The following is a 22,486-nucleotide window of genomic DNA, read 5'->3' as shown; positions in this document are numbered from 1 at the left end:
TGTTCCATATCAGCAAATTAACTTCATCCTAGTGAAGGGATATGGTTGGCTGAGTTCCCTCCATCACCACGCCACCATCACCACCAAACCCTGCCACAAGTCTAGAGGTGCATGCAAATCTCCTACGATGGAACTATTTTTTCAGTATATGATGCATGGTTCCTTGAGTATCATCTAATACTCTAGCTGCACCTGCCTCCAAATCCAACCATTCCAGCCCCAAAAAAAAAAAATATTATATTTTCATAAATTATTATATACTAGTCATTTAGCCCGTTACAATAACGGGCGCTAGAATGGTAGTGCATAAACATCTCCTAACTGCGAGGCAGCAGCGCTACCACTGCGCCACCGTGCCGCCCATATATATATATATATATATATATATATATATATATATATATATATATATATATATATATATATAATACAGTACTGTGCAAAAGTTTTAGGCAGGTGTGAAAAAATGCTGTAAACAAAGAATGCCTTCAAAACGGCATCAATTCTTCTAGGTACACTTGCACACAGTTTTTGAAGGAACTCGGCTGGTAGGTTGTTCCAAACATCTTGGAGAACTAACCACAGATTTTCTGTGGATGTAGGCTTCCTCACATCCTTCTGTCTCTTCATGTAATCCCAGACACACTCGATGATGTTGAGATCAGGGCTCTGTGGGGGCCATACCATCACTTCCAGGACTTCTTGTTCTTCTTTACGCTGAAGATAGTTCTTAATGACTTTGGCTGTATGTTTGGGGTCGTTGTCCTGCTGCAGAATAAATTTGGGGCCAATCATACGCCTCCCTGATGGTATTGCATGATGGATAAGTATCTGCCTATATTTCTCAGCATTGAGAACACCATTAATCCTGACCAAATCTCCAACTCCATTTGCAGAAATGCAGCCCCAAATGTTCAAGGAACCTCTACCATGCTTCACTGTTGCCTGCAGACACTCATTATTGTACCGCTCTCCAGCCCTTCGACGAACAAACTGCCTTCTGCTACAGCCAAATATTGCAAATTTTGACTCCTCAATCCAGAGCACCTGCTGCTATTTTTCTGCACCCCAGTTCCTATGTTTTCGTGCATACTTGAGTTACTTGGCCTTGTTTCCACGTCGGAGGTATGGCTTTTTGGCTGCAACTCTTCCATGAAGACCACTTCTGGCCAGACTTCTCTGGACAGTAGATGGGTGTACCTGGGTCCCAGTGGTTTCTGCCAGTTCTGAGCTGATGGCACTGCTGGACATCTTCCAATTTCGAAGGGTAATAAGCTTGATGTGTCTTTCATCTGCTGCACTAAGTTTCCTTGGCCAACCGCTGCGTCTACGATCCTCAACATTGCCTGTTTCTTTGTGCTTCTTCAAAAGAGCTTGAACAACACATCTTGAAACCCCAGTCTGCTTTGAAATCTTTGTCTGGGAGAGACCTTGCTGATGCAGTATAACTACCTTGTGTCTTGTTGCTGTGCTCAATCTTGCCATGACATGAAACTGTCTTCCACAACCTCACCTTGGTAGCAGTGTGTGGCTGTTCCTCACCCAGTTTTAAGCCTCCTACACAGCTGTTTCTGTTTCAGTTAATGACTGTGTTTCAACCTACATGTGACATTTATGATCATTAGCACCTGTTTGGTATAATTGGTTGATCATACACCTGACTATAATCCTACAAAATCCCTGACTTTGTGCAAGTGTACCTATAACAATTGATGCTGGTTTGAAGGCAAAAGGTAGTAACACCAAATATTGATTTGATTTAGATTTTTGTTTTGTTCGCTCACTTTGCATTGTGTAAATTGATAATAAACAATCATTATTTATATTTTTGAAAGCATTCTTTGTTTACAGCATTTTTTCACACCTGCCTAAAACTTTTGCACAGTACTGTGTGTGTGTGTGTGTATATATATATATATATATATATATATATATATATATATATAATATATATTTACCAAACCTAGTATTCTATATTTTTCCCAAAACACAAAATCTGGGCAATAACAGTTCACTTAATTATCCCAGGATTCCAATTAACAGAAGCTAGTTGGAACAAAAACCTGCAGCCACAGGGGGTCCCCAGGACTGATATTGGGAATTCCTGCTGTAGGGTATCAGTGTTAAATCTGGTGGCAGTACTCATAATATTCTGATCATTGTCAGCTAATGTATCCCTCAAATGAAAATACTGTAAGTTTCTTTTTTCTTTTTTTTTTCTTTTTTAACATTTGTGAAAGTTTCTGCATGGCTGCCATAGCTCTGTGATGACATGGTGGTCTGGCAAAGTATCATGGGACGCTGAGAAAAAAAAATTTGTTTAAGCCAGCCGCACAGTGAATTTGCAGAAAAATATTCAGTGAACAAGGTCACCATCAGGCACAGCATGTTCATTGTGAAAAACACTTTGATGAATTTTATAGTTTGCAGTTTACTGTATTATTTCTTGACTTTATTTATTTGCTATATTTTGTTGAATTCTGCTTTTAAAATGTATTTTGGGACCTACTTGCCTTGGGTTGCCATTTAGGCAAATCCACTTTTGCTTATGTGGATAGTGCCTTGAGTACTGAGAAAAGCGCTATATAAATGTAATGAATTATTATTATTATTATGGAAAAACTGGAGCATTTTGTCCTGGTTTGTTACCTATACTGTCATTTTTATAATATTTTTACAGTTTATCTCCCTTGTAAGGCATTTTTGTGAACTCTGGAGCTTGAATGCATTTTTTTAAATGCATGCTAGTTATTCTTAGGCCTGTGTAGGCCACAGCCTACAAATATCAGTTTGGGGACTTGATACTTGTGGGTGAGCCTCTTCTGGGCTGGCTTGCTGTTACATATTTTGGAGGTTTCACAACTTTTCACATTGTCTGAATCTCTAACCACACTTCCTTAACCATCAGTCCAAAGAACAGAATTGCTCAATTCAGAAAAATGCAGGTTCTTGACTTTCAGTTACAAGTTTTTGGTTATTTAGTTATTTTTACTAAGAAATTTGGAAAAAATACTGGGAGTAGGTCTGCCCACAGAAATGCAAGTAATATTAATGAATGTCCACTGTACGGTTCAAGTAGGTTTAAAAAAAAAAGTGGAGTTGTGAATGTCTATGCAGCAGACAGTCCTGCTGGAAGATAAATGTGGTTTATCTTGAGAGTAGAGTCAACTTCACACTCAGCTCAGGTAATTAATAGTGACTTTGGTCTTTCAGGACATTCTAATGCCAGGTAACAGTTTTAAGTGGCTAAAATAACTCCTTTGTGAACAACATTTGCATTGCCAGGCCGCAAAATGAACATTTTACAACTAATGGCATTGATAAAAATAATAAGAATAATAACAGCAATCACTAATGCCTACTTTTGCCAGGAATGAATTAAAACAGGGGCACTTTTTTTTCCCTTTTTAATTGTTTTAAGGCCTCAACCAAATCATGTCAGTTAATTGATTTCCAAATTTGTGTTTTTTGTAAAGAATTAAATTAAAATGCAGACAAAAGGATATTCCCTCCAAACTTACTTTTTTGCCCCAAAAGCAAAATTGTCTTTTTAATTAGAATTTAGCTTTGAGGAATTAAGTGGATAGATTTTCTTCCCCCTTCACTGTTTATTTGCTTTTATTCTGGACCAATAATTTTCCTCAGCTTGTTAGGCACTGACTCCTTAAAGAATAGTAGTGATTAACAATGAAGTAATGATGCTGCGTGTCATTTAGCATCAGTTCAATTATTCCCAGTTTTCCCTGGGGTTAATGGCGAGGAGTGTGCTGCTCGTCGGGGTTTGGTGACCTCATGTCCTTTTCAACATTCTCAGTTAACTCCTTGTTGGCACAATTTCAAATGATATGAGACAAGATACAGACTCATGTGTCCACCCTCTATTGCTTACCACTATCCTTTACTTTTCACCCATAACATACAGGTCCATTTGAAGTAATATTTACTATTTTGCTTTGGAATGATTTCAATATCTAATCTTTTTCCAAGCCTACTGCTTTTGTGCTGTCATTATCATTAATATTATTTTTGCTGTGTACTTCAATTTATTCATTAGGCATCCCTAGCTGATGCAGTTAGCAATTCACCCAGTAAGTGTAATGCAGATTTCGTAGGGGACATCCATCTTGTACTGTACTAAGCACATCAGCCAACATGCAGGAGATTGCAAGTTTGGCACCACTGGATTTTCCAAATGCCACAACATTTAAATACAATAACATGAATTCCAAAACTATTGAGAATGATTTAAATAACATCAATGAAAGGGAAAATTTAATAACAAGATGTATTGTAATTAACCTTATTGTGTTTGTGGTGATGCTTATTCATAATCCAACAGTCATTTTTTAAACAAAGAGAGCATGAGAAACAATACAAACTTACAATCACTATCGTTTTTCAGTGTCCATGTGCGTGAGTGGACTTCAGAAAAGCTAGAAATTGCACTGTATTTTCAACTTCACAGCACACAACACAATGAAACAAGTATATACTGTGCTAGCTGTCCCGTGCCACTCTGCCTGCATAGTAGTGAAACAGAACAAACTTTAAAAATCAATTGAAAAAAAAATGTAATAATTTGTATTGAGAAGAATTTATATTGATAGCTTTCTTATCCGAGGGCCTCTTGATATACAATATTTTTGGTTTTGCTGTTGCGGTGAGAATGTAGCTGTGATCTCTTTGCCAAAAAAGTAAAAAGTTGGCAAGGTATCTCTGTCCAAGCGGAAGGTAGGTACGCTCCAACATCAAACGTTGCCCCTGTATGTGATCGTGTTCAGCTCTGATGGAAGAGCGTCCCCTGCGTGGGGAGAAGAGCATGTGACTGTGGTATCTCTGCCAATGAGCAGGTACCGTCTAAAACACACATAGCTATGATCTCTCTCTCAAAAAATGTAAAATGTTACTCTTTAACAAACTCTAGATGATAATGTCTGCTGAACATTCAGGTACCGCTAGCTAAGCGGAAGCAAGGTACACTCCAATACGTAGCGAGAGGCATAGCGACTCGAACGGAGGCTGGCACGTGAGTGAGTGAGAATAGTCCCACCTACCCCTCCCCTCGGCCCGCAGCCTGTCTCTTGGACTCGTGCGAATGAATCGGCGCCGCAACTGATCTACAATCAACCAGAATGTTCAAGCAAATTATAGAAAAAAAACCCAATCAAAATCTGTTAAGCAGTTCTCTCGTGAAAAGCACATAGACTTGACAGACAGACAGACATTGGAAGTGAAGGAAACATGAGTTATTAAAGTCCTGCTCGGAATGTTACAAGATGCTCAAGAAACATTTCAGCTTTGCAACAGTGCCCCACATGTATAACATACCTCACAGACAGTTCTGTTATGATCATAATTCTGTGAACAGCCGCCATTGACTGAGTTCAAAGGGAGCATTCAAAGATGCAACATCTTTGCTCTCTGTGTAATTTGTGGTCATTGTATTTGTAGAACCAGTTTTAGAATTAGTTCCATCTTTTCACTTGGATTTGCTCACAAACACTTGGAAGTTACACCACATGCAATTGCATTAATTCAGGTAGTAGCAGCAGCATTTAACCAATTGATTAATTTATTTATTTTTACTTGGCTTCAAGAAGACTTGCAACATTTGAGAGATAATACGTTTCTTTTTATTTTTCAATCAGAGAACACACAAGTGAAGTGTTTTTGCTCATGGTCACATAGTGTCAGTGTTGAGTTTTGAAGTGCAAATCCTTAAACACTACATCACACTGCCTGCCTAATCTATTGCATCACAAAAATAGTTCAGTTTGACCAGATAATTTTTCAATAATGTATTGTCAGTCATTTTATGACTATGAGACAGATGATTGGAACAAGTGTTTGATTTGCTCATAGCAAGTACATGCATTGTTTAGCTTTAAATTAGATGTTTTATTAGTATGTGCGTTTGATGGCTTTCTGATTACATCATCTTACCAAGTGTCTTGTTTTAATCACATTTTTTTTCTGAATAATAGTATTCATAACTACACCAACACAGTACAGATCAGTATGCATTAAACCTTTCCAGTGTAAAATAACACCTTATGTAGAGATTCTACGTGACAATAATGCAGAAGGGTGCAGAAAGTGATTTCCAGTCACAAGCTGAGCACAACACCTTGAAGAGGTGTTTCTCTTAAGACATTAACACCCAGATCCTACCCAAACAGCAACAGATACAGTTCAAAAGAGGATGCAACTCTCTGTAATGCTGAATAAATTAATGAGGGAGGACCAAGAGAAAAGCCTAGTCAAATATTGGGCCAGAATTGTAGGAAGGAATTTTAATAGATATATAGATATTTTATTAATCCCTAAGGGGAAATTCACATACTCCAGCAGCAGCATACTGATAAAAACAATATTAATTAAAGAGCAATAAAAACGCAGTGCAAGTTTAAAAAAAAAAAAAAAAAAAAAAGCAAGGTGGAGAGTGTAAGGCAGGTATAATAGACAATAATCTTGTATAGTGTTACGTGTTTCTGTTGCTGAAGCTGCTCCTCTGTCTGGAGATGATACTGTTCAGTGGATGCAGTGGATTCTCCATGATTGACAGGAGCCTGCTCAGCGCCCTTTGCTCTGCCACAGATGTTAAACTGTCCAGCTCCATGCCTACAATAGAGCCTGCCTTCCTCACCAGTTTGTCCAGGCGTGAGGCGTCCTCCTCCTTTATGCTGCCTTCCCAGCACACCACTGCGTAGAAGAGGGCACTCGCCACAACCGTCTGATAGAACATCTGCATCATCTTATTGCAGATGTTGAAGGACGCCAGCCTTCTAAGGAAGTATAGTTGGCTCTGTTCTCTCTTGCACAGAGCATCAGTATTGGCAGTCCAGTCCAATTTATCATCCAACTGCACTCCCAGGTATTTATAGGTCTGCACCCTTAATAGCAATGTGAGTGAAGCCTAAACACTTACCAAAAGTTGAAGTGGTAAAGCAAGAAAGACATGCCAAATTTAGCTTGGATAATTAAGGAATGCATATGCCAACCTTTATACATTGCCACAATAATGTCTCATGCAGCACTTCCTTCTGGGAAAGGTTACCATGGCAATAGCCAATGCAAAACAACATAAGATGGTGGTGCTGACAAAAAACAAAATGGCAACGTGATATACAGTAATGGAAGATTAAATTTCAAGTCTTTATAGGGATCTTCAAGGATACAATAAATATTACTGTTGAATTCGTTGTTTAAGAAAACCCTTAAGTGTATATATCTTTAATAAAACTGCTTCTATAATTTATTATTAATTTATTATTAAAAATTAAATCAATTCTAAGTAAAATTTCATGAGGAAATGAAAATGGCACATGAGGTGAAGCAGTTAAGTACTTAATTTAATATACTGCATTTTTATCAACAGCCTATTGTGCTGTTGATTTTAAACACCAGTACACTAGACAGAAACAAAAAGGAGTTAAAACAATATCTACAAAACAGAGCAATTGTAACAGTTTTGCATTTATTTGGTTTGCATGGCTTTTAATTATATCAAAAGTGGCTTAGCATATCACAATCTAATATGTGCTGCTGGCAATGAAATGGCAGCTCTCCACATCTGCAAGTATCCATGGTTAAGCCCTGCACTCAGCACTTACATATAGAAAATAGTGCAGAGGAGCAAATGCAGCAGGGGGATTTGGTGTTTGCAAATAATGATCTTGTATTTGTTTTTTATTTTAACTGCACAATTTAGCATATTGAATATACAGTTCCCTTTGGATGTATTGCAACAGCAAAGCCAATTCATTTGCTTTTGCCATCCATTGAAGACGTTTGTGTTTAAGATCCAATGATAACTATGAAACAACAACTCATAGTTTCAGCTTTTATTTTGTAGTATTGGCATCTTACATGTGATAAACAATATAGAAAACAGCACCTTTTTGAGAAGACCAACAAATTTCTTAGGGGAGCAACAGCATAGAAACATGAGACTGACGGGTGTTTTTTTGTTACCTGTTAGACTGATTGTTTACACAATAAATATCTCTGAATGTGAATTGTTAGTTTTAGCCTTGGGTTTCACTTGTAAAGATTGTGTTTGTTGTTAAAAAGGATGAACCAACATGAAGACCTGAGAGATGTCAAAGGGGAAAAAGCAGGCCATTTTGAAGCTAAGAAAAGAGAGAAAATCAGGCAGAGGCATTGCACAAACACTGGAACAAGACAACAATATGGAATGCTCTGAAAAAGAAAGAAACCACTGGTCTACTGAGCAATGATCAGAAAGAGAGAAAGAAAGAAAGAAAGAAAGAAAGAAAGAAAAAAAGAAAAAAAGAAAAAAAGAAAAAAAAAAAAAAAAAAAGAAAAAAAGAAAGAAAGAAAAAAAGAGAGAAAGAAAGAAAGAAAGAAAGAAAGAAAGAAAGAAAGAAAGAAAGAAAACCCTTAAAATGTCATTCGGTGATATCACCAATAACCTCCACAGGGCAAGGATAAAGATTTCAAAATCTGCTGTTCAAAGAAGACTTTGAGAATGAAATACAGAGGTTACACCACAAGATGTAAGCCACTAATCAGTAGTAAGAATCGGATAGCCAGATTTGAATTTGGGGAAAAAAAAAAAAGTACAGAGCTGTGCCACAGAGTTTGTGGAACAGGGTTTTATGGAATGATGAGACCAAGATTTACTTCTGCTAAAGTGATAGAAAGACCAGAGTGTGCAGGAAGATGAGATATGCTAATGATCCAAAATATACATGCTAATCTGTTGGGCATGGTGGAGGTAGTGTCATGGATTGGGCTTGTGGAGCTGCTCCTGGAACAGGCTCACTAATCTTTTTTGATAATTTATGATGGTAGCAGCAGAAGGAATTCAGAAGTCTACAGAAACATTTTGTCTGCCAATTTACAGAGAAATGCATTCTAATTAATTGGGGAGGTACTTCATTATTCAGCAAGACAATAACCCCAAACAAACTGCCATTTCAACAGAGGATTTAATCGGGGGAAATAAGTGGAAGGTTTTAGACTGACCAGATTAATAACCAGACCTTAACCCAAATGAGCATACCTTTCACCATCTAAAGAAGAGACTGAAGGGTAAAAACTGCCAAAACAAACAACAACTGAAAGAGGCTTCAGTAGCAGTCCGAAAAAGCATAACAAAAGAAGAAACCAACCATTTTGTGATGTCAGTGAGTCAAAGGCCTGATACGGTTATTGCAAACGATACACCATCAAATATTGTTTATTTACTTTAAGACTATCTGCTCCTATACAGTTACTTTGCTTGTCTAAAAATGTTTGGTCTACTACAAAAGGTGCTATCTTCTGTATTGTTTTAAACTTTCATAGAATAAACACTGAAATTCTGAACTGTCATCTCGTACTCATCTTTTGATTTTAAATCTAAATGTCTTCAGTGTATAGCAAAAACAAATGAATTGACCTTGCTGTTCCAGTACTTTTAGCGGGCCGTATATTCTCTTTGAACCAAGCCAGAGTGCTGAAGAAACTGTCACATTCAGGGAAATTACTCCAGGTACAATGAGAGAATTGTTTTAATAACCAGCAGAAGAGAGCCATCCTCAGTAAACAGTATGGCCAAAGCTCAGATGATTTGGCCAAAATCGTGATTTCATTATTTGTATTGTTGATTGGTAAGCTGCAGCATCACTGGTGAATAAGCCATTGTAATCCAGAAAGGGTAACAACATGTTTTTCTGTTGCACTTTTTCATACAAAAAGTGTAGCTCAAAGAATCAAAGGTAACAGAGCAGTATGAACTGGCTGACAGTTATGAGAATCTTCATATGTGCAGTGAATAGCTGGCAGCATTGGTCTATGACAGTGCAAACTGCTGCTCCTGTGAAACCAACCAGTAAAAGTCAAGGCCTCCAAAACATGAACTGAAGTTTGACACATATGAAAGTAGTGAAACACATCCATCCACCCATTTCCCAACCCGCTGAATCCGAACACAGTGTCACGGGGGTCTGCTGGAGCCAATCCCAGCCAACACAGGGCACAAGGCAGGGAACCAATCCTGGTCAGGGTGCCAACCCACTGCAGAGTGAAACACATGTTGCTAGAAATTAATAATAGGACTAATGGCTTTGGTTTAATGAATGTGTAGCTCTGACATTCATTAAATAAAAGTCTAAATCTATAAAGCTAACAACTTGTACCATATGATCAGCATTTGTCAGCATCTTTATTGTATAAGGGAAACAAAGTTATTTTGACTTCACTGTTCCAATTCCTAAGGGCTTATTCCTTCCATTTAGTAACATATTTCTTATAAATGCCCACATTTGAATATTGGAGCTGGGTGACACCAGACATGTAATGGAAGTATTACTGTAAATGTATATTAAAGTTATTCATTATTTAAAGGAAAATAAACTACAATGTTAATAAGGGGTTGAAAATATTGGCTAAAAATCTCTTTTTCTACATCTTTGTGAATCATATTGTCACTTATTAAGTCTGCTTTATAATATTTGAAGGTTGACTCAAACAAAAGGTTACTAATCTTGGATATAAAAAATAGAAATGTGATCTGGAAGGTGTGCAAATGTATAATTGAGTACTGCTTGGTATACCTTTATAATCTAACCTAAAACAGTTTAATACTACCTATAAGTTTTAGAAATATTTGAATTTCACTGTTAAATCTACCTTTGCAGTCTAAATGGTGTCTGTATCACTAAAATATACACATTTCCCTTTACATTGAATTTATCTGATTTAAAGAAAAAAAACACAAATTAAATCTAGTTAATGTCTAATAATTGGTGCAGTCAGGTAGCCATTATAGGATGTAATGCATTTTTGCTAGATAATATGATGCCTGAGACTGTCAAGAGTACTTCTGCCACAAACCCTTGTCAGGTTTTCAAGAGAACCTCCGTGAAAGGAGAACCTATGACCAGAGCTGTGTATGAAATAATGCAGTTAGTTCATGTTGGGACAAATTCGCATTCACATACACATGCTGTGTTTTTTTCCAAATAGGAAGCAGCTCCCACAGAGTCTTTGCTTAACTGGCAGGATTATGAGGGTCGGACTCCTCTTCACTTCGCAGTGGCGGATGGTAATGAGGCTGTGGTGGATGTCCTGACCTCCTATGAGGGCTGCAATGTGACATCTTATGACAACCTGTTTCGGACTCCACTGCACTGGGCAGCTCTTCTGGGTAAGATATACCTTCTTTTTAATGCATTTCCTTTTATTTTGTGCATTTTGTTAAGTTTAATTCTATTTTGACTGCCCACGCTAAACACTTTATAAACTACACTGAGCCAATTTTCTCAAATTATTTGTACCCCACTTTCTGCTTGTAACTGCTCAGTGTTTTTTACCCCCTTTGTTCCCCATCTCTGATCACCTCAAATTAAACATTCATTCTACATCTTTCTGTGCCTTCTGGGTCTAAATCTTCACATTTCTGGCCCTCTGATTGTGACAATTTTATACGTAACGTCTCTGTGTCACCCTGACAACAACAGATTAATATGAACTTGTGTTCACTATAGAACAGTACAGTGTGATGTTTTCAGTGCTCATTGCTCTCTCCGCTGTACCGTCTATTCCAAACCATTTTCATTCAAAACCTTCTGTAATCAGTCATTCACGTCAAGAAATCTTTATATACACTTTCTAGCCCTATAATTGCCTTTTGTTACTCACTTTTCTAATCTCCTGGGACTCTTTGGGGCCCCCTATTAATCCAAGCCACTACATCTCGGAACAGAACCTCTGCTTCTTGCCCTGACTATTACACACTAAAACTTTCTGTGATGCTTGACTTTGACTGTCCCACACTTATTCTCTCCTTCCACATATCTTAAGTCTAAATGATCCTCCCCATCACCATTGTGTCACAGAGAGCACACTGGGCATTTCTACTTTACTAAAGTGTCTATTTTCCATTTAAGGTCATGCCAAAATTGTACACCTTTTGTTGGAGAGGAACAGGCCAGGCACAATTCCCTCTGATAGTCAGGGAGCCACTCCTCTGCATTACGCTGCACAGAGTAACTTTTCGGTGAGTAGTAGTGGAAAGAATGATTTTATAGGCCATTCTACAATGTATGAAAACCAAACAAAGTTTGGGATGGAGCCTAGAATAACTGGATTAAATGCTTTTGTGAAACAGAAAAAGAGAAAATGGTCACCTTTAATGTATGGACAAATGAACAAGCCATGTTTTATTTAATTGTTTAATTATTGGTTAAGAACTCTTTGGGCACCTAAAGATTTATTTATATTTCTTTTTATTTGCATCACATTACCCATAAGATAATCCCTTTCTTACATCTTTGTAAAAGTTGTTGATTTTTCCTTTATCTGGACTCTTCTGCGTTGTTGGGCCCTAGAGAGGCCCAGCTGTCTGATTTCAGTTCATTCATAAATATCTCCTTTCTTTAGTAGTACTATTTCTTTTAAATAATGCTACCATGTTTCCCCGAAAATAAGACCTACCCTGAAAATAACCCCTAGCATGATTTTTTCAGGATGCTTGTAATATAAGCCCTACTCCGAAAATAAGCCCTAGTTACGATCCCGCGCAGGCACCTTTGGATGAGCGATAAACGCCTACTGCTACCGTATGTACACAGATGAACAGGAAATAATACCGGTATTTTAACCCCCCGACAAGATGAGTGCAAAAAGAAAGAGCTATTTTGTCGAGTACAAGGAAGTAATTGCAGAGGAGTTCCAGGGCAAAAATCTTACTGCTTTCTGCAAAGAGAAGAAGTTTGATATCTGAATGCACTACAAGCAGGATACATGGACAAGAGGTGTTCATTTAAGGAAAGCTCTGTTGCTAGACATGAGAGATTGGGGCCAATTGTTCAAAGGAAATGGAGTCGCAAGAAATTCATAATGGAATTTGGGGTTTGGAGAGTTATGATTATGTTCCAGAAGGTGATGACATGACTATATTTGAATAAATTTAGAGTTTTGTTCCAGAATACTTGGGGGTTGTGCCCTCTGCTCACTTCACATGCCCAACCCCCGGGGCGCGCTGCACGCCAGCCACTTCGCATCTCTGCCGCTCACGTTGTGAAGGGGGTCTGAACACAAGCTAAGGAGACGTGGCGGGATCAGCCGCTGTCTTACTGCTGTCGTGCTGCGTGTTGATCATTTAAAAGCCTGTGCAGCAGCTGTCCTTTTGTCTCACTGCCTTGTCTTGCGGGTCGTTAAAGTGTCTCCGAGAAAATCACGTATTGTCGCCTTCCAAGATTTTTTTTTTTTATAATAGAGAGAACTGTAGATTTTTGTTCATGGAAAAACAAGACCTCCCCTGAAAATAAGCCCTAGCGCGTCTTTTGGAGGAAAAATTAATATTAGACCCTGTCTTATTTTCGGGGAAACATGGTATATATAAAATATTTTTAATGTTTTGCTTTGGACTTGTATTGAAGGTTTAAATGTGGCATAAAACAGTTCCTTTTGTCATATACTTAAGTAAAGGTATGACATAATCTTTCTACGCTGAGAAATTTCTTCTACTGTAACTTGGTTTATATTTAAGTGATATTTTAGCATCAGAGGCACTGTTGTATAATTAAAAACAATTTGGTTGTCTTAATTCAATTTTCAAATAAAATCTACTGATATTTTCTTTCCATGCTTGCCATCATCTCCATACTGCATATCCAGCTGCAAAAGAGGAGCATTTAGCTGTTGTCTTCACAGCAATTAACAGCCCTCCTTGAGCCTTGGAAATTTCTTGCTCCTGTTGTGAATTCATGATTCTAGTAATGAGTGGGGAAAAAAGGTTTCATAAAATAAAGTACAGAATATGAGGGAGTGTGGTTAGTGATTACCAGCACTAACATGGTATCAAATGCTTATTTTATCTGTAAGCTTTTATGTGAGAAGCCTGAATAAAGTGATACTGCCTCACCCACTGTCCTCTCCATCACAGTATACGGTACACTGCCATTCATGAAGTGGTGTAACAACAGTTTAACTGGTGATATCAACTAAAACATTTAAATAACAATGGCTAAGGAGAAATGCATGTAGTGATCAGAAAAGAGACTGTCTGGAAAATAAGGGATAAAGGATAAAATATACTATAGGTAGAAATTGAGTGCATTAATTCCCTGAGTTAACTGAACAATTTGCATTACAGCATGCTTTGTGGTATGTGTGAAAATGTGGGCAAAGCTTTATTATCAGTAATTCTAGCTAGCATTGCAGGATGATGAGATATTGGTAGCTTTGAGGCAGGGTGGACTGTTAGGTTTAGTTTAGGTATCAGGAACATTGAATGGCAGCTTATCTTTCTCATGTGGCTTGGTGGCCTAGGGAGATGCCTCACTAAACTTGTGAATAACATCATCAGCAAAGGGAAACTATGATTTTAAAAAGAGCTCTGTACTATGTCTTCAGAATGTTCTTGTCTGAGATATAAAGCTAAGCTTGGAAGCAGATTAGTTTAACTATTTTGTAAATGTCAGAAAGGCATTATGAACTCGTAGTTAGTTTGCAGTTACAAGTACAAATATGTGTTTACAATGAACATACTGATTCAGAGAGCCCACAAAAGTGCATTTTCCAGGTATGGTTTGAGTGTATTACAGTATTTCAGAATTGCTAAAACACATTTCCTCAAGCTTGTTACCTTTTTCTCAAAAAAATTCTAAATTAAAAACAATGCATTTACAAAACCTCATACTGGTCTGAAACAATGGACTCCAAACCACTTTGTCTTTGCTCAAAAACCAAACATGGCTTTCGGATCACACACAAAGCCAGTCAATATATAAACACTGCTGAGCATTCATTACACACTGCATGAAAAAAAATAGAAAACATTGCCTGTCAAAAGTATTCACAGCATTAGAGAAAAATGCTTATTGTTGCTATGGTCTGTTCTGTTTTCAGTTACAGTATTTGAAGCTAACTGTAACAAAACACTAAAAGTAAATAAAAAATATTGTTTAGTAATAATTTAGCAAATAAATACTGATTTTTGGCTCGCAATCGGCATTCCAGTTCATCCTAAAGGTGTTCAGCAGAGTTGATGTCTGGGCTGTGTACAAGCCACTCATTTTCCTCCATATCTCTATGGACCCGACTTTGTGCACAGGCATAAAGTCATGCTGGAACAGAACAGGACCTTCCACAAAGGTGGAGATACAAAATTTAATAAAATGTCTTTTTATGCTATATGGTTAACAGCACCCTTCACAGGAACAGAGGGATCCAGCCCATAGCCTGAAAGCGGCCCCAGACAGTTATCCCTCCTCAACCAAACATTACAGTAGACAATGTGCAGTCTAGAAGGTAGCATTCACCGGCAAATCAAGATTCATTCATCAGACTGCCAGATAGGTGAAGCGTGATACATCACTCCAGGGAACACTGTTCCACTGCTCCAGAATCCAATGGTAGTGTGCTTTTCATCAGTGTTTCTCATTCACTGGGTCACTTTTGGGCTGTGGTGTGTTGCCAGTGGGTCTCGAGTTGCTATTGATTATAAAATCAGTGGGTTGCTGCTCCAGCAATCACGCTTGATCTCACTCAAGTCAACATGGGCACCACTCTGGCAATAATGCTCAATTCACTAAGGGGGACCAATTTGGGGATTGTGAAGACACTTGCTTGGGACAAAGTGAATTACAACACCAAAAAGGTTGAGAAACACTTTCACACAACTGTAGCTTAAGCTTGGCACTGTGCAGTGATCTTAGGCTTGTGCACAGCTGCTCTGTCATGTAAACACATTCATGAAACTCCTGATACATTTCCTGTACTCATGCTACTTCCAGAGGCAATGCAGTTAGGAAATCTGTTATGAACCACTTCATGGCTAAGCCGTTGTTGCTCCTCAATGCTTCCACTTCACAATAAATACACCTACAGTTGACTGGGGCAGACCTAGTAATGCAGAAATTTCATGTACTGACAAAGATGTTATTTCATGACCGTGTTACAGTTAAAGTCGCTGAGCTCTTCAGTATGATGCATCCTACTGGTGATGTTAGTCAATGGAGTTTGCAAGGCTTTATACTTGAATGTACTGTATGTAACTGGGTGCAGCTGAAACCCCCAAACTCAATAATTTGGAGGAGTGTCTATATACGTTTGGCCGTATTGTGTATCTTCTTTAAACTTTAGTGAATTTTAAAATTTTATAGATTTTTTTTTTAAATATGAAAGGTGTTTGGTCCACATTTCCATTTTTGTGGCATATTGTTCTGTTTCTTTTGTTTCAACACACACATGTACGTGTATCACCACATTCTTCTGGTTTGCAGTGACCACTTATTCCAGGAGACTCATATTTAACTTGACACTTTATATGCAAGGTAAAGACGCCTCAGTTAGTCTTTTCACAATAAGGTGATGTCAGACATTTTTTCCTGTTAACAACATGGCAAAATATTGGACATTATATATTAAGTACATTTTCACAAGGTAAGGGTTTTCGTGATTTTAAAGTATTATTGACATTCACTTTTATGTAAAAGCACTTTGCATTCTTAATTACATAGCTTTAACATGACTAAAATGTGTGTCCACCCCCCCCCCAACCCACTGGATAGTACTTTTTTGCTTGCTTGGAGTTTACTTCCCCATAGGCAATAGGTAGTCTTTCCTGTTCATGAAGATTATCATCTTTATGAAAAATGTAATTTAGTCAGAGTAATGTCTAGTGACTGAAGTACAAGCAAATGAACTAAAGTGAAAAAACGGAAAAAATCAACTTGCACTGTGACATGAATAAACATTTTTCTGATTTACATAAAAAAAACTTGTCACTGGTAAGCTCAGAGAGGACACAGACAGAATTTGTTACAAGCCACCTAATTAAATGAGAAGTTCTTTCACAACATGAATGGACCCCAGATTAAGATATTGGATAGAAGAAAACCTGTACACCCTGCCTATTCCTGTCTAAGGGTGCAATTGTACATGTGTATCATATATAGCGTGGGGTTTAGATTTTTACCTAAAAACTTAACATTTATATGTGCATAGCATACAAAGATGTCTATTATATTAGGGAATAAAAATTAATTAAAAACACTATCTTGCTTCTCCTACTTATATCATTTTTGAATGAATTCCTTTTTCCTTCCCATTTGGCTTATATTCTTTTTATTCCTTTCATAACAGAATCTCAGGTTTGTGCTAAAATTTTAACATCCATAGCCATTTACAATTTTTTTTCTCATATTATTTTTTGCTTAATAATTAATTTTTCCTACTTTCTTGAAAATATGAAAATTAACCAGAAAAGGTGTCATTGCTAATTATAGGTCTTCACAGAGCACATTAGTGTGTTCGCAGTTTAGTGATGAAGTGCCTTCTGCTTAGAATACCCTGTTAATTACTGTGAATCACCTGTGTTCAGCTCCACTTATGCCTCATTATACTGTCTCCGCTCTTACCTTCCCAACAATTTTCAAGTTGCCCTGTCTGTAACTACATGGCCGAATCTAGTGTCCCAACATGTCTGAAGAAGCAGGGGTAATTTTAAATGATTGATCAGTTTTCAAAGAGATGGTCTCCAATGATATCATTAAGGATTCTATATACGAGTCCATGCTTATATTGAATTGTGACCAACAGCAGTGTAGAAATACACAGGCTTTTCTTCAAAGGTTTGGCTATCAAAAAGATTAGACATTAGTTTTTGTTTTTTTTATAAAGTTAATTAGTGAGTGACTGAAGATCCAAGTTGAAAGTGCACTCCATCCCTACAGCTTTTGATATTTTACTTTTGATTGGAAAGTAACTTGAATCTTGTACTCTCTATCCTTTTCTGTCACTTAAAACTTGTTACCCTTACCTTTTCGCATCACACATATCAGCTGATCTTCATTGTTTGCCAATTGGATCATAGTTCTTTCACAGACAGTAGTATACGGTACATTCTCCATTTTCCAATCCAGTTATCTTATTTAGAGATGTATGGTGGTCCCATCAATTTTCATGCTAGGTGGAAGAAAACCCTTGATGTGTCTCCTGTCACTGTCTTCTTGCACAAAGCATAAGCAGATGCCATTTCATTGATTCCAGACACTAGACAAAAAACAACATAACCCCTCACTTGGCATTGCTGTGCTTATTTGATTCATACAGTTATGGTTTATGCTGATGATTTCCAGTGACTCTTGATTCATGTGCATGCAGCATAAATGCAATACAGTTTCTACACTGATGTTGATTGTCCTGCCTAAGCTTAAACTACACATTTAAGAGCTGATCCTGGTAGCATATGGAACACCTCAGGATTTCTATTTACATTGATACAATTCCATGTTATCTTTTATCCCTGAATACACTGTCTATGGAAGAAAATCAAGAGACACAGAAGAATGTGGGGCTATGTAAATGTTATCCCAGCTGATCATGGCATCAACTCCTTACCTTGACAAGGTCATCCCACTAGAACAGGTGACTAACTAGTATCCAGTGTCACTTGTGAAGTACACACATGTTTTTCTGTCAAAGTCTTGTCAATGTGTGTGGTTCATAAAGTTATCCACAATTCTGGATTCTTCTTGTGAGGATGAGAAAAGGAAATTCACTGTTAAGAACCAGTAATGAGTCTCATTTGAAGCATAAGATCCACTAGGTTGGAAAAGCATAGACTTTTAATACATTTAATAAAAACCCATTACAAGACATTACTCAAAGACAACCATCTCTGCCATAAAACATGGTAGAAGTTGCATTCTGGTAAAGAGACATTTCTTTCCATAAGAAATCAGAACACTTTCGTAAACTGAAAGGAACAAGCTGTAGACAGAAATAAAACTGCTCTGAGGAAGAAAGATGCAATTGAAAAGGAAAGATACTTTTCAACTTGGCAACCTCATAGCCTCAGACAAAACATGAGTGGACTGACCAAACAATCAAAAGGTAAATGTTCTTCAGTGAGCCTGTCAAAACCTTGACCTAAATCCAATTGGAAATCTCAGGAGTGACTTGGAAGAGTTGTTGTGGAACACCTGATAAACACTTGAACCGTTTTGTGGCCCCTACTGTTTAAAACTTTACTCAAGTTTTTTTCCATTCAGCTCCTTTACTAATACTGTTCAGAAAACATTTATGAACTTATTGTGTCCTTTGAATTAACCTGTAGCTTCATTCTGTGATTCTACTGTAATGACCCTGACTCAACTGTCTAATCAATTACTGTTAATTTGTCCATGTCTACTGTAGTTTGGGAGACTTCAAGTTTGTTTCCTTGTGATTGACCATGTATTAAAGGGCATTTCTTGTACTTGCTACATTGATTTATAATTGTATGCTTTTTACGGCAACATTTAATGGTGTACTCGGTGAAGAGCTACTGTTGATAAAATATAGCTAGGCTTAGTCTAGGCTCTACGATGAAGCAATTCAGTCCAAATTTACACCTAAAGTGTTTATATTTTGAAATTGCAGTTCATCATTCCTATAAAAATTCAGCTTAATGTAAACAATTCTATAAGGCAAAATAAACAAATATAGTCAAGTTAAGATGAGATTTAGTACAATGATACTACGATCCAAACAGGATTGGAGATAAAGTAGAAGGTTAGGGATATTGAGTTGGCTAAAAGTCCTGTCACATTACAAGATATTTTCAGCAATTTTCACGTGCAGACTTCATTTACCTAATCTTCGTGAGACAGTTGGAGCGCACAGACATGCAGTCTGACAACCCAGCGACACGGTCCAACTAGTCTACGACACAACCCAACAAAATGAAACAGGTTTGATTTTGTCTTAAGTCATAGGGGTGGATTATGTGTGCCGGAGAGCTGACAGCAATGACCTCTCATCCACAAGTATAATGCAGTTACTAGGAATAAGGAACCTGGGTGTTATGGACCATGCAAACAGAAGAGAAGCTCATCTGCGTGATATCTCGTGTTTTATATACCAAAACAGAACGGAAAAAGAAAAAAGGTCTGAGATGGAGGCTGAACATACCATACCTCTAAACCACATGTACTGCGCCAGCTCTGTCAGGCAGCATGTTATTGGTTGACATAAAAAGGAGTGAGCTTGCAGTATTTTGGAAACATGAAACTGTGCTGAAAAATCGTTGTGGAGTCATCTAATTTGTCACCCTCTGTGATTTCTAGTCTTGTAATCCTACATCCTCAGGTGATGAGATCAGCAACAGCGGTCGTCAAGTTTGATAGCCCCTCTCAACTTGAAGTTGAAATGTGCCACTGGTTTAAGTATCATTGTTCCTGTTTTTGTTGTTGTTGTTTTTTTTTTTTTAAGCACTTTCCAAATATGTAAGCATTTGCTTTTATTTGGGAAGGTGTGATAAGTTACCATGTTTTATAGGTTAAAAAATACTGTACAGTGATCCCCGCCTATCGCAGAAGTTACGTTCCAGACCCATCAGCGATAGGTGATAATCCGCGATATAGAAAGACCATAAATAAACATTTTTTTTATTGTTTAAGCCTTAAAATACCCCTCCCACACACTTTAAACACATGTTAACTTATTAAAACACACTTTGTAAACACATATGATATGTGGATGTCGGGCTAAGGATATGAGTATCATCTCTGTATTATAAAACTTTTAATGTCATGCAAGACAAGGCAATGAGACAGAAGGACAGCTGCTGTACAGGCTTTTAAATGATTAACGCGCAGAGCGACAAGCAGAACAAGCATCTTGGCAGACGCAGCACAAAGCCAGTAGCTGATCCGTCCACTTCTGCTTAGTGTGTGTTCAGCTCCCCCCCTTCACAAGGCGAGCAGCAGAGACGCGAAGTGGCAAAAGGACAGCTGCTGTACAGGCTTTTAAGTGATTGACGCAAAGCGTGATAAGCACAACGCACAGCTGGCCAACAGCAGCAGCAAGACACAAGCTAAACCGATCGCATCTCTTTAGCGTGAGTTCAGACCCCCCTTCACAACGCGAGCAGCGTTATAAGTGCCGCGAGAAAGAGATTTAACCACACCCGTGGCAGGAAATAAAGGACAAATATAGTTTTTACAAAAGTTTTAAAGTAAAAGTGAAAATAATGCATATGTAACAATTCCCATGAAAATAACAATCTCTTTAAATTGTTTATCCAGTAAACCAAACCCAGGGGTGGGCAAGCGAAGCAAGCAGGGGGCGGATCCCCCTAGTAACAATAATAGTATTAATAAATCCGCGATGTAGAGGGGGCACAATAGCTGAATCACGATATAGCGGGGGATCACTGTATATGTTTAATCTGTCTTGAAGTAAGGCCCCCAGTGACAAAATAGGTAAAAAAAAAAATGCTAAAGGTTTACATAGCCTTCACAGACAGCATACATGGTGTCTGTAGGCACTGCACTTAGGTAAGTCAGTTGAACTGTGCAAAGTCAAATAGCAAGTAAAAGATATAAACTAATCCTGTAATCTTGTATGTTCCAGCCCTGTTCATTATCCACCAGGCTGGTGGTTCTGATGTTACAAAGCTATACAAAAAATTAGAATGATAAAAACTTTCTAAATTCCACTGGATAAAAATTAGAATGAACTTTTCTTAGCATACTTTAAATACACTATGTGTTTCAGTTTACCTGGGACCTAGGAAAGTTGTGTTGAGAGGCTTTAGTTGGCCGCCTTTGCAGAAGGATTCTGTTCTGCTTGTGTTCCTTATTCCTTGTCACTACTTTATATGCATTTTACTTCTGGAAGAGCATTCATTGGTTGTTACCTTTCATACACACAGAGCCCGCCTCTACAATTAAGCATTTCAGCTCAGATTTGCACCTAAAGTGTATATTCTGAAATTTCAGAACCAGCTGGCCTGGAAATATGCTGCTGGTGTAACAAAAAAAGGACAGATAATATGTACATACTATATTTATTGAGTGTTGTGTAAAATTTACTTTAAATTAAGCAGGTTTGGAATATGGACAGAACACTGTTTAAATAAAAATAAGTGATGTTCAAGGTGTGCATACTGTACATGATTACGAATCTGAAATACAGTAAATGTAGCTTAAGAGTTTGACTGGAGCCTTGTGACTGTACACATTTAAATCGGAACCCATTGCATCCTCCATGTTAGAGTACTCCTTTTATGATAATTTTTTAATCTACCCACCCAGGTGGATCACATTTATTCACAAAAGGGTTAACAAAAGAGCAGCCTTTGCATGTGAAGACCCCATTATAATTACACTCTTTTTCTGTAGTAAACACAAAACAATGGAGCTTTAGCCTGCGCTTGTGGTTTCAGGATAGGAGTCTCTTAAGATCTAGAGGAAGAAATCTAAAGGCATTGGGAGACGTGGTTAGGTACTCCGTCCCTCATTTCTTTGAAAATAGAGGATTGATCTATTATAAGCATATTGGAGGCCCTGTGATAACAAGGAAGATGCTGCAAAAGAGTCTGGCAAAGGAAGGTGTGGTAGCCAAGACAAATAAAAGATGTTTACCATTCTAAACTGTGGTTTGCAGGATAAAAACTCCCACCATTAAGACTGCAGCCCAACCAGAGATGTTGAGTTCTAAGAAATTGAAATGTTGTCTCTGTTTAAACAATGCAAAATGAATC

The 22,486-nt window shown here is 37.7% G+C and overlaps 1 protein-coding gene across 3 annotated transcripts in view; it reads left to right on the top strand.

The window, feature by feature from the left end:
- invs (inversin) overlaps positions 1-22,486 on the top strand; it is a 200,293-nt gene that overhangs the window by 113,415 nt on the left and 64,392 nt on the right. For all 3 annotated transcript variants that reach the window (XM_028817399.2, XM_028817397.2, XM_028817398.2), the window contains 2 exons: positions 10,975-11,155; positions 11,898-12,007. In XM_028817399.2, coding sequence (XP_028673232.1) covers positions 10,975-11,155; positions 11,898-12,007 — 291 coding nt within the window. The remainder of the gene's footprint in view (positions 1-10,974; positions 11,156-11,897; positions 12,008-22,486) is intronic.

This window comes from Erpetoichthys calabaricus, chromosome 13, assembly GCF_900747795.2.
Source record: "Erpetoichthys calabaricus chromosome 13, fErpCal1.3, whole genome shotgun sequence".
Classification (NCBI taxonomy): domain Eukaryota; kingdom Metazoa; phylum Chordata; class Cladistia; order Polypteriformes; family Polypteridae; genus Erpetoichthys; species Erpetoichthys calabaricus.
This window is presented reverse-complemented; position numbering and strand designations above follow the sequence as displayed.